General features: G+C 39.4%; 1 protein-coding gene across 2 annotated transcripts in view; it reads left to right on the plus strand.

Moving 5' to 3' along the window:
- dpyda.1 (dihydropyrimidine dehydrogenase a, tandem duplicate 1) overlaps positions 1–15,940 on the plus strand; it is a 132,420-nt gene that overhangs the window by 37,424 nt on the left and 79,056 nt on the right. For both annotated transcript variants that reach the window (XM_053232061.1, XM_026926535.3), the window contains exons 4-10: positions 76–163; positions 1,516–1,677; positions 6,114–6,310; positions 6,821–6,902; positions 7,655–7,742; positions 13,762–13,869; positions 14,801–14,970. In XM_053232061.1, the coding sequence (XP_053088036.1) occupies positions 76–163; positions 1,516–1,677; positions 6,114–6,310; positions 6,821–6,902; positions 7,655–7,742; positions 13,762–13,869; positions 14,801–14,970 (895 nt within the window). The remainder of the gene's footprint in view (positions 1–75; positions 164–1,515; positions 1,678–6,113; positions 6,311–6,820; positions 6,903–7,654; positions 7,743–13,761; positions 13,870–14,800; positions 14,971–15,940) is intronic.

A 15,940-nucleotide genomic window follows, 5' to 3' on the forward strand; every position in this document is an offset into this window, starting at 1 on the left:
AAATAGAGCTATTGTGATGTACAGCACACAGAATAGTCACAGCCTATATGCTTTCTGTCTTCTATTTGCTGGCAGATGTCTAAAGTGTGCAGATGCACCTTGTCAGAAGAGCTGCCCCACTAATCTCGACATAAAGGCTTTTATCACCAGCATCTCTAACAAGGTAATCGCTGTGTTTTTGTATTTTATATTCTACAAATAACTAATTGCTTGCTGTTTCTCCACATCAGCCCTCAATAATAAAATGACATGAAGCAGAACTGAGTTTAGAGGTGTGCACCAGGATTGTGGGACACAGCAAAAACACTGGAGTGAGCAGGCAGTTTTTACTCTCGTGCGTGACGATGAAAGGCCACATTTATTAAACAGGGCATGTATTGGATGCAGCAGCTTCCTTGCATTGTTTATTCATTCATTATCAGTAACTGCTTTATCCTGATTTGTTTATATTTTGGGAAATATTATGGGTGGGAGTGGGTGGGATTGGGATTAAAAATTGGTCTCACACACACACACACACACACACACACCCCTCTGTCTCAGTTCACCTTTCAAGTGTCAGAAGAGTGGCTTCAAATTTACAAACGTTTTACAAAACTTTGAATGTACTAATTTAACATAACATCACTTAAGGGTTCTACTTTTATTTTAACTGTGATATTAAATCCTAAATAGCCCCCAAAATTTTTGTTGAATAACAAAATGAATAAAGTATACTCTCCTATGTCTTGAATTTCATTATTTAGAAGAAATTGAAAGGTACGAAAATATTTGATCCTATTTCATCATCTAACCTTGATTTCAATGATACTGGAATATTTGGATACTCTCTTTCTCTTTGTTGAACTCATTTATTATTAGCCTGATAAATATTTATTTAAAATATTTTTATTCTGCCAAAGAGGGAAATTTGACATTTAGAAAATTACAGAAAGCAGACAAACCCCTATGTTAAGCAGTAGGCTTTAATAAAGTATTTTTTATGAGATGCTGCTAAAGGTTTGAACAAAATGGTTTGTCATTTGCACACTTGACCTTCAGAATCTTTTCGAAACTGTAGTGTTTCAGGTCTCTCGCTAGCTTCAAACTGCACATTTAGCCACCGGTCAGCCATTAAAGCTCAAGACCAACTTATATAATGAACACGAAATAGCCCTTCGAAAATGCTCTCGCTAAATGCCACCTGGAACCCACTGTTGTTTAGTCAAGACTGGTGCCATTCAGGGCATTTTGTCAAATTTAGAAACCACAGCTTTGATCCAAGGCTGTCTAAGGGCAGTGCTATTTCTCCATTCTGCTACCTTTTAATACGTTTAACGGTCATTGAACACTATTGTTGCTGTTCCTCGCTTACTGCCTCTTAGCAAAAAGCATAAGTAAAGGAAGAGAAAGAAATCCTCTACTGACAATGCAGCATTATTGATGATTTTTATGGCATGCTTTGGATTAGGAACTTTTTCACAGATCTGGGTTGGTGTGTTTCTTGTGTGTAAGTGTTCATCTGTTATTTTGTAGAACTATTACGGGGCAGCGAGGGCGATCCTGTCGGACAACCCGCTGGGCCTGACATGTGGGATGGTGTGTCCCACCTCAGACCTGTGTGTGGGTGGCTGTAACCTCTACGCCTCAGAGGAAGGGCCCATCAACATTGGAGGACTGCAGCAGTTTGCTGTTGAGGTACCGCAAAAAAATCTTTAAGCAGCATGAGCAATAATTTTCGAACTATGCATGTAATATCTTCATAAATCTATGAAGTGCAAATCATGTTTCTAACTGGTCTCAGATCCCTATGCAACAGGCCAGAGCTTAGCATTTAAGTAAGTGAACATGATTATTTTTTTTTTTCAATATGAGAAACAATATTTCTGCGTACTGTAAGGTGGTATGCTTCAACATCAGCGAGAGATTGATTGTAGATGCCAGTTATGTTCCTGTTTTCTGCCTTAGAGCGTATTTTACAGCTGGCTTCTGCAGTAGCTCAGCGTTGGACAAGCAGTAACTTCTCCCCGCTCTGTTTAGCTCACATAAGCCATGATGGAGCGACAGCACGATCTACGCATGCTGTATTAATGGGTCCTCTCAGCCCTTTGTTATGGCCGCAACAGAAGCTCGGGTGCACGGTGATTGTCACCATCTACCATAACAGTCATAATTTTTCCTGTGCCTTTTTCTCAGCAGCTGAGTCCTCCTCTGTGATAAACATCAAATCCTCCCATTATAAAACCAGACCGAAAACTAGACACCCAAGGAAAACAGCTCTTCACACACCAGACGTCATGGTCAACACTGATGACTTCATTAAGATGCTGGCATTAAGAAGCTGAACCAAGCAAGGGGGATCTTTCATGTTTAAAACAGAAGATTTAACGTCAGATCTCCATTTAATGTTTAGAAGGAAGGAATAAAAAAGAGCAGGGCAGCACACGGAGGGGGCTTCACTTTAAAGCAGCACAGCTGACATGCGTTGATCTGCCGTAAATAGATTTCCACAGAGATTTGCTTACTGCCATTGGCTGTTCCTTGTGTGCCATGACTGTTATCAGCATTGACAGCTTTTATTGTAAACCTTGAGGTTTTTAAACTGCTGTATGTAGAATTTGTTTGATCATCTGTCGCCTTGTTTTCTCCCATGGAATAATGATTGGAACTACAGGTGTCCTCTACCATGATGCAGCTCTGAGATAATCAGGGTATCTGTTCTTGTCATTGTCATAGTGGGCTTTATTTAGTTCCATGGTAACTGCTAATTAAATGAAAATGTCAGCGATACTCTGTGTGGGTTTGAATTGCTGTCTTTGACCCACCATCCTGTAGGGTTGCTGCTAAGGAGGCTTTACCTGCTCCTGACGAATGCTCTATTCTCTATAAGAAGAATTGACAGACTCAAAGGACTTCAATAAGACAGACAATATCCTATAATGGCTTAAACATTATGTTTGTGAAAATGATTCAATTATGATTTATATATGAAGTCTAGGGTGAATTTTCTTACTTGTTGGAGAAATCTGAAATTTTGCTTGTCTGCTTTTTCTTTGTGATCTTGTTGTGTATTTGTAATTAGTAGGGCTCATTCACACTGATTCCCCATTTGGACAATTGGTGTTCAAGCAAACATAGTTAAGCACCCACAAAACTATTTGGGTAATCCAACCAAGCCAATCCAAAAAAGCAGAGTTTGTAGTATAATACTGTAATATTTGCTCACTGTTATGTATTGCTAATGCAGTGTAGCAATATGAAAGGGCTAAACTCTCTTTCTATAGAGCTGCAGTTTAGCTGAGAGTTTTTTTTTTTTTTTTTTTTAACTTAAACCAGTTGTTAATACTACTAAAATACTTAAGTCCCATGTATTTTTAATAAGTTGATGAGTTGGGTTGGCAGTTTAGCACGCCCCAACCTTCATGAACTCACACTCCCACCTATCATGCACCATTTGAGCTGATTAAAAAAAGAGAGACTTTGGCCTGTACAGTTTCATTACTGCCTAATGAATAAAAGGCACAATTACGAAAGCGGCCTCTCTCTCCTGCCACCCACCCCTGCCATGACTTATTAGACATCTCTGTCTAGGTGGCAGCTCCTCTCTCCTTAAAAGTGAGAGGTCAGGCTGGTTATCAAGCTGATAATTAGATAACACCAGGAAGAGGGGCTATCACTGCCTGGCTCTGTTCAACTGTAGTTCCTCTAGCATGGCTGCAGTCAAAGATAAAGTCAATGCATCCTTTCAATTGTGGGCAATATACAACCTTTCTGTGTGCAAGTGGCTGAGGGCATTAGCTGGCTTTGAGGCATCCTCTCTTCTTCTCTCACCTGTGTCTTCAATAATGTAGCCATGGATGTTCAGGCTGGTTTTTAACAGCAGGTTGGCCTCCTTAAATTCAGCCACAAGTATAATGTTAGGAAATGTTTGAATTTTTTATGCAAAATGTGAGTTTTAAAAAAGGTCAGCAGCATAATGCAATTTAAGAGTTCTGTTCTGAGAGTAACATTCACACATGGTTTTAGTGAAAAATCTTTGCAGTGAATTGTCTGAGCTAGATTATTGCTTCTGTCTGTCTGTCTGTCTTTCTGTCTGTCTGTTTGTATCTATGCCTTTCTGTATGTTTATTTGTATCTATGTCTTTCTGTCTGTCTGTCTATCTGTCTCTGTCTGTTTGTTGGTTTTGGTTTGTCTGTGTCTGACTGTCATGGTGTATGTTTTTGTTGTGGTGTATGTTTCTACCTGTCTCTCTGTCTGTCTCTCCTGGTATGTCTGTCTCTGGCTGTCTATCTGTCCTGGACTGTCTCTAGCTGGCTGTCCTGGTCCATCTGTCTGTCTGTCCGTCCTGGACTGTCTCTGGTTATCTGTTCTGGTCCGTCCGTCTGTCTGTCCTGGACTGTCTCCAGCTGTGTGTATTTGTGACTGCATTACTGTGTCTGTCTTTCCTGGTATGTCTCTTTCTGTCTGCCACTTCTGGTCAGTCTGTCTGTCTCTGTCTGTCTATCTTGGTCTGGTTGTGTCTGTCTGTCTTTTCGTGTCTGCCTGTCCTAGTATGTTTGTCTGTTTGTCTGTCCTGGTCTATGTTTCTGTCTGCCTGTCTGTGTATCCTGGTGTGTGTGTCTTTGTCTGTCTCTCTTGGTCTGTCTGTTCTGTTCTCTCTGTCAGTCTGTGTCTGTTTTTGTCTGTATTATTGTGTGTGTCTGTTTGTCCATGTCTATCTTGTCTGTCTGTCCTGGTCTGTCTGTCTCTTCTGGTCAGTTTTTTATCTGTCTTGGTCTGTTTCTGTCTGTCTGTCTGCCTGTCTTGGTGTGTCTGTCTGTCCTCATGTGTCTGTCTGTCCAAAAATACCACCCTCCTCTATAGACCTCTCTTCTGTTGGCCGTCAGTACTGCTGTTGGTGTGTAATAAGAGCTAAGTGTCCCTGAAATGGGAGATATGTAGCTGAAGATGAGGATATACATCCTATTTCCCACTGAGGAAACATACTTAGTGAAGTACATAGATCTGAGGAAGTCATTACTATCAGCTCTGCTTGTACTCGGAGCCCTTGAGCCTATTCCACACGGCTTGTCAGGTGCTGTTTGCAGTCCATTGTTTCAATTAGATGATGAGGAGAATTATAAAACTGAGATTGTGTTTTGAATTGATGGATTGTTTGTTTCATAGCAGCAGCAATAACCGGAAGGGCCTCTAAACCGCTCTCAGGGATTATTAGAAATGCATTGTCATGCAGCAATTTGGGGCTTCACAGTTCATGAGATTCATGAATAACTAAATTAATATCACCTATAATGTTGCCTGCTCAGGCATAATATTGTATTAACAATGCAAGCCTCTATGTATGGATCTTGATAATCTTATTAAGAAGACAAAGTGCTAGCCTTCTCATTTTACGATTGTTAATGGATATAGTGCTACAGGCTTCTCATTAAGGCCTGTTTGGATAACTTGCTTTATTCTTTCTGTATCTCCCTAGCTATCATCATTTGATGTCTTCATATGGTTGCTCATGGAATAAACGAGTTTTGTTTTTTTTCTTCTATAGTTCTGCTCATACAGTGAGACAGCAGCAAAGTGAAATGCATGAATGTCATGCTGGCTCTAAGTACTTTTCTTTTGAAGGCAAAACACCACACAGGCAAATGTTCAGACATCATCACGCTTTTGTTTTCTGGATGCCTCAGTCATGCTGTTTCATGAATTCACTTTGCGATTTTATGCATAATCAGAAAAAAAACATCAAACAGAATAACAGTGGTATTATATATTATGTTGTATAAGTTATGGTGAAAGATGAGGAATATGCAATACCAGTCAAAAGTGTAGATAGATTAAATATAAAATATATTTTTCAGTTGTCTTATAGACATGCTTCCGGTTGAAATTTGTTGCTAAGACAAATATAGATATTGGAGTTAATGCCCATGTATAAATTTATTTTTGAATTCAAATGTATTCATTATTTAAAAGCCTCTCTAATGAATCTGGTTGAGAAGAATACTGTTAAGAATTTGAAAAAATGTAAATTGATTTGTTTAGCATGTTTCTTGGTCACTACATAATTCTGTATCTCTTAGTGCCTTCTTTGAGCAGTCTGTCCAAACTTTGCATGGCTTTGTGGGTGTGTTTGCAGGTGTTCAGTAAGATGGGTATTCCTCAGGTGAGGATGCCTGGCCTTCCTCCTCCTGAGCAGATGCCTGAGAGCTACCACTCAAAGATCGCTCTGATCGGCTGCGGCCCTGCCAGCGTCAGCTGCGCCTCATTCCTTGCTCGTCTCGGTTACAGTAACATCACGATCTTTGAGAAGGAGAAGTATGTCGGTGGACTGAGGTGAGTAAAAATTCTGAACTGAGATTCTGCATTTGTAGTCAGTTACTGATCTGGTGCAGACTCGCTTCAGACATGATCGATATAGAGAATGCGCATAAGAATTAATAATGAACGGCCTTCGTAATTGGGAATATTCATCTTTTAAATGCTGAGAAGTAACAGGATTATCAATTACGCTCATGTTCTTACCCCCAACCATCCTGTTAATAGTTAGTGGGAGTCCTGCGCATGTCTGTCTCAGATTTAGAGGTTCAGTAGCTGCTGGGAATTACAATGAAGGGCTGAAGTTTGACAGCAATATGAAATTCCAGAACTCTGAAACATCAAATGGAATAAGAGAGGAAAATGTCCTGTGTGCTGAAAGGGATTTCTTTTTTTTGTGTGTACTCTCTATTTTTTAATCTTCTACCACTAACATTCTTTTTCTCTCGAGATTTCCTTTTGCTACCTACCTTTTTCATTCTCCCTATTTCCTTTCTTATTTTTTGGCTTTCTCATTTTTCCCCCCAGCTCTTCAGAAATCCCTCAGTTCCGCCTGCCCTATGAGGTGGTGCAGTTTGAGCTGGACCTGATGAAAGACCTGGGAGTGAAGGTAATGAGCGACATCTCACCTCTAACACACCTCTGAATATCTTGTCTCTCTCTTTTCCCTTTTTCTTTCTCATGTGACACACACACACACTATCTCTCTTGTACACTTTAACACACACTTTCTTGTCCTTCTTTCCTCCATTTCCTTTCTTTCTCTCTCCTCGCTACTTTCTCTATCTTCTCTTTCTTCTTCTCTCTCTTCTTCCCCTCTCTCCTGCTCACATCAGAGGCTACTGAAGGTGACAGGTCTCAGGGAGGATCAGCAGCCCAAATGTCAGCCGCATTAATAAAGAACAATTAAAAGCTGCATTAGGAAGGCAGGCGGCAGTGTGTGCCGGTCTGGGCGCTGGGTTGCTTGTCTGTCTGTTCCCTGAATGCCACTGTGGTGAGAAAGGGCAATCGATAGTCCTCTTCCTCCTGCACACCTGCTCAGCATTCATCTCGCACAGGAAACGTTTTTCTCCGAGTTGCTCAAAGGCAGGCGAGCCAGGACGGGGGCAGCCAGATAACAAATTTGCATGCTCGCCGTTCCAGTAAAAAGTCAAGGGGAGGGAGAAACAGTGCTTTCGTGCTTCAGGCTTGTCTCATAGTCATATTGACTGGTTTGTAAGGAGTTACAGACACACCCTCTGATTCCAGACAGTCAGATGTGACCAAATATGTTACTAGCACCTTTATTAGCCTCTGTCTAACCTAAGAAGTCCTCATTTTAATTCTCAATATTTGCCGTGCATTGACCCCTTTCTCCATCAGATCGTCTGTGAGAAAGGACTAGGCCAAGATGGAATGACACTCCAGTCGCTGAAAGAGCAGGGATACAAGGCTATCTTCATTGGAATTGGTCAGTTTATCACATTTTTGCACTACTTCTCTTCTTGAGATTTTTCCTGCCTACACACACATACACACACACACACAAAGTGAGAATAAATGAGTGTGCTGAAAGCAGTTTACAGACCAGGTGGCTCATTCTTGTGCGAATGCCTGGAGATGATTTGCTCCCCAATGGCTCCCCCTTAGAGCTCAGACTCTGCTGGGAACTCCATTCACTCCTCATTGTCCAGCCAGGCTAACCTAACAGCACATACTGGGTTCACCCACTGCTTTTTGCTCGCCTGTCAGGTCCCTCTTGTCTGCACCACCCCCCACTCCCACTGAGCTATTCACTGCTCTCACTTGTTGTCCCAAAGACATCAGGCATAAGGCTTTATTAACAGAGCCTAATAATAACATTCTTCCCTGTGCTGTCTGTGCATACAGGAAGGACCGAAGATATGGTAGGCCAACAACCTAACAACCTTTATTTTATCTTTTTGTGAAAAATAATAGTTGTAAATGAGTAAATTAATACATACATACATGCATACATTCTTTAGCTTGCTATCCATCAATTAAAAAAAGACTACTAAATGACCACCCCAGACTTCATGGTACTGTGTACCTGTCATGTCAAGGCTGGAATCGACATCAGACTTAACTTCCCAGAGAACATTGTGGCCTACAAACATGGCCACCAAGAACTACAACACCCAGAATACACACTCCCTGTCACTCTCAGGTTCACTTGATCACTGATTACTCACAACTGTACTCATCACACGCACAGAGACACACACACACGCGCACTCACACTATTTAAGGACTTTCAAAACGTGCAGTCACCGCAAAGTATTGTCCAGTGTTTATTTGCCTGACATACTAAGCCTTTGTTTATTGTTCATGTTTTTCTGGATCATGATCTCGTTTCTGTCTTATGGTTTTTCCAATTCTGGTTTTTGCCCGATTCAGTCCGTTTGATGATCACCTGACCTTGTGCCTGGTTTTGACCACGTTTGTGCATTACGTTTTGGAATTGTCTCCCTGTTTTTTAAATAAAGCCAACTCCTACAACTGCATCTGTCTCTGCTTCCTGACAGAACCATTCTCAACACAGCCGTCACACTGACATTGTAGTGGCATAGTCATTTGTGATAAAAGTTTATTAGACACTATGTTTGTAGGTAATATGTGTTTTTACTGGCCACATTACTTACCATGTTAGATATTGTAGATATTAGAGAACAGATAGAATAGAATTTAGAGAATAAATTGGCTATAAACCTAGAATGAGACTCAGTCTTTTGGGTTTGTAGTTTATAATAAGAGTTTCTCTCTGTATTTCTTATGTTTTATACTGACCTCAAAATAGCACGTTAAATAATATATAACCTCTGGCATCCTGAATCAATTTCTGGTTATCATATTGGCTATGGCAGTAGGGTCCAGAGTTTAGTTTATATGCGTTGTAGTGCCTTTATTTTTTGTTCAGCACTGGCGAGCTCATCCACTGGAATTACTTGTTTTTTTTTTTAGTTAATTTATTTTTAATTTGCTTTCTCACTAGGCAGAGGAAGTCGTCTTGATATCCCGCATATCCTCAGATATACAGTATACTTCTCATCTACTAAAATAAACAAGTGAGGCTCTTTGTGATGCATTTCATTAAGGAAAATGATCACAATACTAAGGGGCAGATGGGGGGGTGAATGGGGGCACAGAACACTCACACAATGCACACACAGGAAACATAATAATGTTCTTACCATTCCTAGCTAGCCTAGGTTGCTATCTAGATTAGGAAACTATCTATTAATATCATTATTAATATTATCAGTAGTAAAAATTAAATAAAGACAGGTTTAACTCTGGCAATGAGGAGCATGTTTCCTTCACTGGCTTGGTGACATACATTGCCCATGGCATCATTTGTTAAAAGCAGATGCATTCTGAGAGTGTGAATGCCAATGGAAGGAATGTCATATTTTCTACTACTACATTTCATCATAGTTCGTCATAGTTTCACAACATTAATTAACATTCATTAGTCCTGACCTTAACAATTTGTACATTTTTGCACTTGGTCACATGTAATCCTGCAAATTTGTAATGTTGATCTGTAAATAATTTATCCATTCTATTGACAACTAATCCAAAATTGTACAAATTGTTAAGGTTAATGTGAGGCGTAATGATGCAGTGATTTCTCTATAATTCTCTCTATGAATTCTCTAGAATTCTGTCTATACATTCTCTCCAATTCTCTTTCATTCTTTATATGAATTCTCTATAATTCATTGTGTCAACAGTGAATGTTGCTTCTGAATATTGCTTCAGTACTTTGATACTGACGTCCTAATTATTGTAGGATGGTTATGTGAACCATATTTGGATTTTTTTTTTGTACAAAAGGATGTAAAGGAATTTCAATTTGTGGAGAAAATGAAAGTGTGGGGTGTTTGCAATTAATTTCTGTGATTTCACACCGGTCTTTTACAGGCTTTTTAAATGTCATTCTCAGACATGGATTGGCATGCAAATTTCTTCCTGGCAGTAGGCTAAATGGGAGGCGGTTTGAGAAAGGCCGATAAGAGAATTGTTTCTGGGCTATAGGCTTAAGACGCTGACTCAGAGGTTGAGTTGCTTAAAAGATGGAATTAGCCGCTGTGCTGCACTGTAAACTGTAATGAAGTTTTGTTTGTGTGGTTTCTAACATAATGGTCTGTGCCTACTGGACTTGAAGCAACCGGTTTTAAAGTGAATTTTTTTGGCATGACATGATGAAACTGAAGTGTGTATATTTGCCTAAGATGTAATTTAAAATGACATTGATGAAATGAATGAATTTGATGAATTTGATTGATGAGATGACCATTTTATTAAACGTTTTCTTTTATTCTTTATTTATACTCTTGAGGCAATACATGTAATTTGTAATTCATATTTTGAAATATGGGAAGTAAGGCAAAAAATTTGAAAAACATTGTGGAATGGAAACAAAAACAGCGAGATGAGTCGATCAATACACAAAGGCACATAAAAAACAAGATTATATTGAGTATGTCAAAGTTTCAGATGTTCAGGTATTATAATTATGAAAGCTTGGTTATTCAAAAAGCAGGACAATCAATAGTTGCTTAGTGCTTTCCATGGTCATTACTGACTCTTTCAAATTAGTCAATAGATTTTACATTACACAGTTCGCAAGGTTTTAAGATTTTTTCCTCAAAAACTTGCCTTGAAAGTCTTTGAAATCTTTCTTCAAAGGAGACAGTTGAGACTCACAGTTATTTTTGTATTTATCAAAAAGCACAAATTGTGTGACATTGATTAACTTCTATACAAAAGGGGGGAAAAGGCCATTTTCTCAGTGTGTTGTCTTTGGGAATGCCCTTCTTTACTAAAGACAAGGTTAATGAATACGTCAGAAAGAGGGCATTTATTGCCTGTGAGGTCTTTATTTATGTTAAATCTTAATGCACTTAGTGTGACTTTGCATTATTTGACACAGTGGCCTTGGTGACTTGTTCATCTCTGTGCAATTCATAGGGGTGAGAGGGGTCAGGGACTGCTCAGTGGATGAAAGTAGCTGAGATCCCCCTGCTCCATCTCCCTCTCTCTGATGCTCGCTGATAATGCATGATTAACGAGGGAGGGCCTGCATAGTAGTGAAGCATTCCCAACAGATGATTTATTGTTTTTGATTTTTTCATAAAGAAAGAGGCCATGCTGCATGCCTGCTGCAGAGTGGCTCCATGCAGGAGTCAGTGTGGAGCGGAACACCATGCGGCTCAGGACAAATGGAGACACATTACGTTCAAAAAGAGCTGTCACACACAGGCACACTTTTGTTCAAATCTGCTTTGTCAAGGCATGCTGCCTAGGTTTCCTCTGTTGTTATTTATTTATTTCTTTATTTTGTTCCTTGAATTCCTTTTTTATATACCTGGCAGGGAACACTAATGGATAGCAGTATGCAGTATCCTACCTGTCAGCACAGGATGAAATGACTGGAAAGGTTAATGTGCCATAACTTCTGGATTCTTCTGCACTAGCATAAAGAGTGTGCTCAGAGGAAGTCAGCCATGATGAAGTTGCAGATGCTTTTGTTTGTTCATGTTACTCATGCGCCGCTGGCCATTTTGTATGTATGAGAATGTGTTAGAAGTTTGGTGCACAGCTTCTATCAGAGGAAGTGTGCTGTCACGTATACACAACATGTAAAGAGAGAATTTTTCACATCTGTAGGATTATTGTATAAGCACGCTCCTTTTTAGAGTACTGTCAATATGGCTTGTGCTGTTCTATAATCTGCAACTGATTAACTCAAAATCACTGACAGGTATGTGAGGTTTCCATGTAAATATATTAGTTTCATTAGTCAATTAACTGTAGCACCAGTGGTTTAAGAAAAAAAAAATACTTTGTTCATCATAACTGCAAAGGTTAGAAATGTACGTCAACCAGTAAACAGTCTAAGCTATGATGGTTATGTCTTATAGTCTGTTATTTTACAATTATTTTAATATAGAGAATGTCCATATCCAAGTTTCCAGCTCATTAACAGATCATTAATTTATATGCACATTGTGCTCTATGTAGCATTCTTTACATTGTAGTAATGCTACTCCTATATATGGCCCATGCTTGACATATGCTGTCGATTCTCTCTTAGACATTTAATATGGCAGTTGTCCAGTATATATCACCTCTAACAGGGTTGGCAGGCTGATTAGGTGGTTGATAAGTGATACTCCTTGGGAACAGAAATGCAGGCTTTTCTTGGTGCGACTAACTTCGAAACACTCGCTAATTACTGTGTTATTGATGATGGCGAAGGTGTGATTTTGTCTTGATGAAATGTGGCTACCTAATTACTGTATGATTTAATGACTAGTTTCATGCATAATGAGTGTAACTTTCTTAATCATGGGGTATGCATTAATCTCTTGAAAAGCATCATGGCTGTGTTCTCCAAGCCAAAAATGTCTAAATTAGGAATGTGAACCTAACAAGATCAGTGTGAGGGAGGATTCATCATGCTAACGTGCCATGTGCCTCCATGATGTGCACAAATTGGGCGAAAAGTGTCCGAGTGGAGAATTAGAGACAATAAAATCCATTAAAGCATGTTGTAATGCAGAACTTTGCCAGGGCATTTTCTTGAAATCAAATTAACACTGAAGTGTATGCAGAAAAAAGCTAATTGATTTTGACAGGAGACACTTCTCTCTTCCTTCTCTCAATCACTTAACAGCTCAATATGCCGAGCTCCTGCTTTTTCTCCAGATAAAAATGCATCTCATGCAGTTCTCGTCTTTCTACACTAGAAAATTTTGATTCCTTGCAAAAGCCTTTGTAATCGCATTTGGAATGAATTTGTATCAGGTAATAATCTGTATTTGCTGCTTTTAAACACCTCTTAAATAAATCTTGCGTGCCCAAGAATGAGCCTTATTAACATCTGGTTCTTTTGAATGGAAGTGATAATGAGAGGTTATGACAAATCAGAAGCTTTGTTAGACATTTCTGAAGCTTGTATTTAAATATTGCTTACTTCTAGACCACAAGGATAATGACAAGGTAGTGTGATGAGGTTAATGACAGTATACAGAGCAGAGTAGATCTTTGAAGCAGAAAGTGTGGCACAGGGATTTCTTATACTGTGTGTGTGACAGAGAGATGGAGGAAGGCAACCTGCTTTCTCTGTGAACAGAGGAGTGCGCACATACGGGGGCTGAAAGTAGAGAGAAAGGAGCATAAGGATGCACTATAGCGTGCTATACTTGAGTCAAAAGTGTAAAGTGAGAAAATGAAGGGTATTCTCATGATGGGATTTGAAAATGGGGAGCATGCATTCTCTACAGCAGGTGCTGCCTGGGAATGAAGGTTACCCTGTATACATGCATATGTTTTAATTTATAACAAAGAACTTTATTATTGTAGTGGAAGTGGATGGTTTAATCATTTAATAAGTTGGTAATTTTCTTCTGCTTGTAAAAAAAATATATTTATTACAGCTGGTATTCATGTTTTTACTACAGGTCTACCTCAAGCTAACAGGCACAAAATCTTTGAAGGCCTCTCTATGGAGCAGGGATTTTATACCTCCAAGGATTTTCTCCCACGAGTTGCCAAGGCCAGCAAACTAGGTAAAGAACCACAGAAAATGATTTGCTGAAAACTTTTACCTATTACCTCCAAAATGCTCCTGTTTTGCAAAGTGCATTACATGAGGCTTTTTTTCTGTGCTGCATGTCCTTGAAATCTTTGGAAGTGCTTTTTTAAATTCTGTAACATGACAGAATGCTTGGATCAGTGAAAACATGTGTAGTATAAAGCGTCTATGAAAAGGTGCAAGATACTGAATAAAAGAATGCCAACTATGAGCTGCTATACAAGTCTTTTCAGGCTTCCTCTAATTGAGTGACTTGCCATGGCCATGGACAGCTTCACTGACATTTCTGTTTACAAATATGTCATTTTTCTAAGACATGCACCTACAATATGTATCTGTGATTCAAGTGTAAGGCATATATCAAGTGATATTCAACAGGAATATACATCTATCAATGATGGATGGATAAAACCTACATGTGCGTCTTGGGAATGTAGAGATAATTAGTGTATGATGTACTGTATGTACTGTATATGCACAGACATAGTCTAGAAAAGAGAAGGATGTTATATGTCCATTTAAGATGATTGAGTAAGTGATACATTTGAGGATCCGTTTACATCTTTTTGTGAGAATGCAGAAAGGCCTGAGCAGATCACTGTTTCAGTAGTGTGCATTATCATATGTTTAAATCAGCTGCATTCAGTAGAATGGCTAGTCATCTCTATCAAAGATAGGAAAAAGGTGCAGGCTATGAAATTACTGATATAAGGACATTTCCAGAAAAGGAGACCTGCCTGTCATTGCAGCAGAATAATTTGATAGGGACATATTGTGTATGAGGACTCCAGGATGCAATTTTGAACAGTTAAGTGGGAACGGTTCAGAGACGGAAATCACGTTTTCTCCCTTTACTCACTCCCCAGCTTGTTTTCTCTCATTTTCTTGTCCATTCTGGGGATTAGGGATGTGCAGCTGCCGCTCAGCGCTGCCTCGGCTCCATGGCTCTGTGATTGTCCTGGGCGCAGGAGACACCGCCTTTGACTGTGCCACCTCTGCCCTGCGCTGCGGCGCACGCCGGGTCTTTGTGGTGTTCAGACGTGGCTTCACCAACATCCGCGCAGTCCCTGAAGAGGTGAGGCGATAAGTAGATGAGAGAGAGTGAGACAGAAAGTGTTCGCAGGATGCAGAAAGACAGGTGGAAAAAAAGAGGAAAAATCAACAGCAGGCAGGAGCTTATTAATATTTGGTCTTGTGAAGGGAGCCTCGCACAGGGGGTTTATTAAGACATTCGTGAGAATGTCCTCACCCCCTCTCTCTGGCCCACTGACACCTCTCTTAAGCCTCTCTTTCTTCATTTATTGCAGAGACTTGTCTTTGATTTTAGGGGGAGATTACTGTCAAAAATCTCCCTTTTCCAGAATGAGGAAAGAGAGCTCTATACTGGTTCTTTTGGAAATGCTGTCGGTTGGCTAACGGACGGCATTAACATCTTTATTTAGGGTCGGCTATGAGTGAGACATGTCACAAGGAAAAAGTGAAAAAGCATACCAACTTTTTCAATTATAATTTGCTTTGCTTATGGGGTAAAAGTGAAGATGTACTATGACTCTTCTCACCTCTTTTAGAAGAACAGTGAAATTAGTTCTCAGTACTTTGACAGGCATCATTAATGAAAAATTATTTTTGTGTCTCTGAATTATAAAATTCCATCTTTGTTTGCACGTATGTGGTAAAGTTAGAAAAGAACAGAAGATGATATAGAGGTAATGATAAAGGTAATATGATAACTGAAAATGTCTATTCTTTACTTTTGTCACACCTTGTGTTGCCTTCTCACCACCTACCTCATGCTGCCATGAAAATGATAGAAATAACTTAAAGTAACTGAAAAAAAGTAAGTTAATTGTTCATGTCTGTTTTCAGCCAGCTGCAGTTATGCTCAGCTATGCTGCTTCCATCACCCTGAACTAATTAAGCTTGTTTATAAGGTTTATTGGCTTAGAACACTTGTAGGTGTAAGTAATTTTTACAAAAAAGAAAGAAAAAAAAAAGAGTTAGTTAGTCAGTTATATGTGTTGGTGTGAGCTGAGGTAATTTATACA

This window comes from Pangasianodon hypophthalmus, chromosome 1 (assembly GCF_027358585.1).
Source record: "Pangasianodon hypophthalmus isolate fPanHyp1 chromosome 1, fPanHyp1.pri, whole genome shotgun sequence".
NCBI lineage: Eukaryota > Metazoa > Chordata > Actinopteri > Siluriformes > Pangasiidae > Pangasianodon > Pangasianodon hypophthalmus.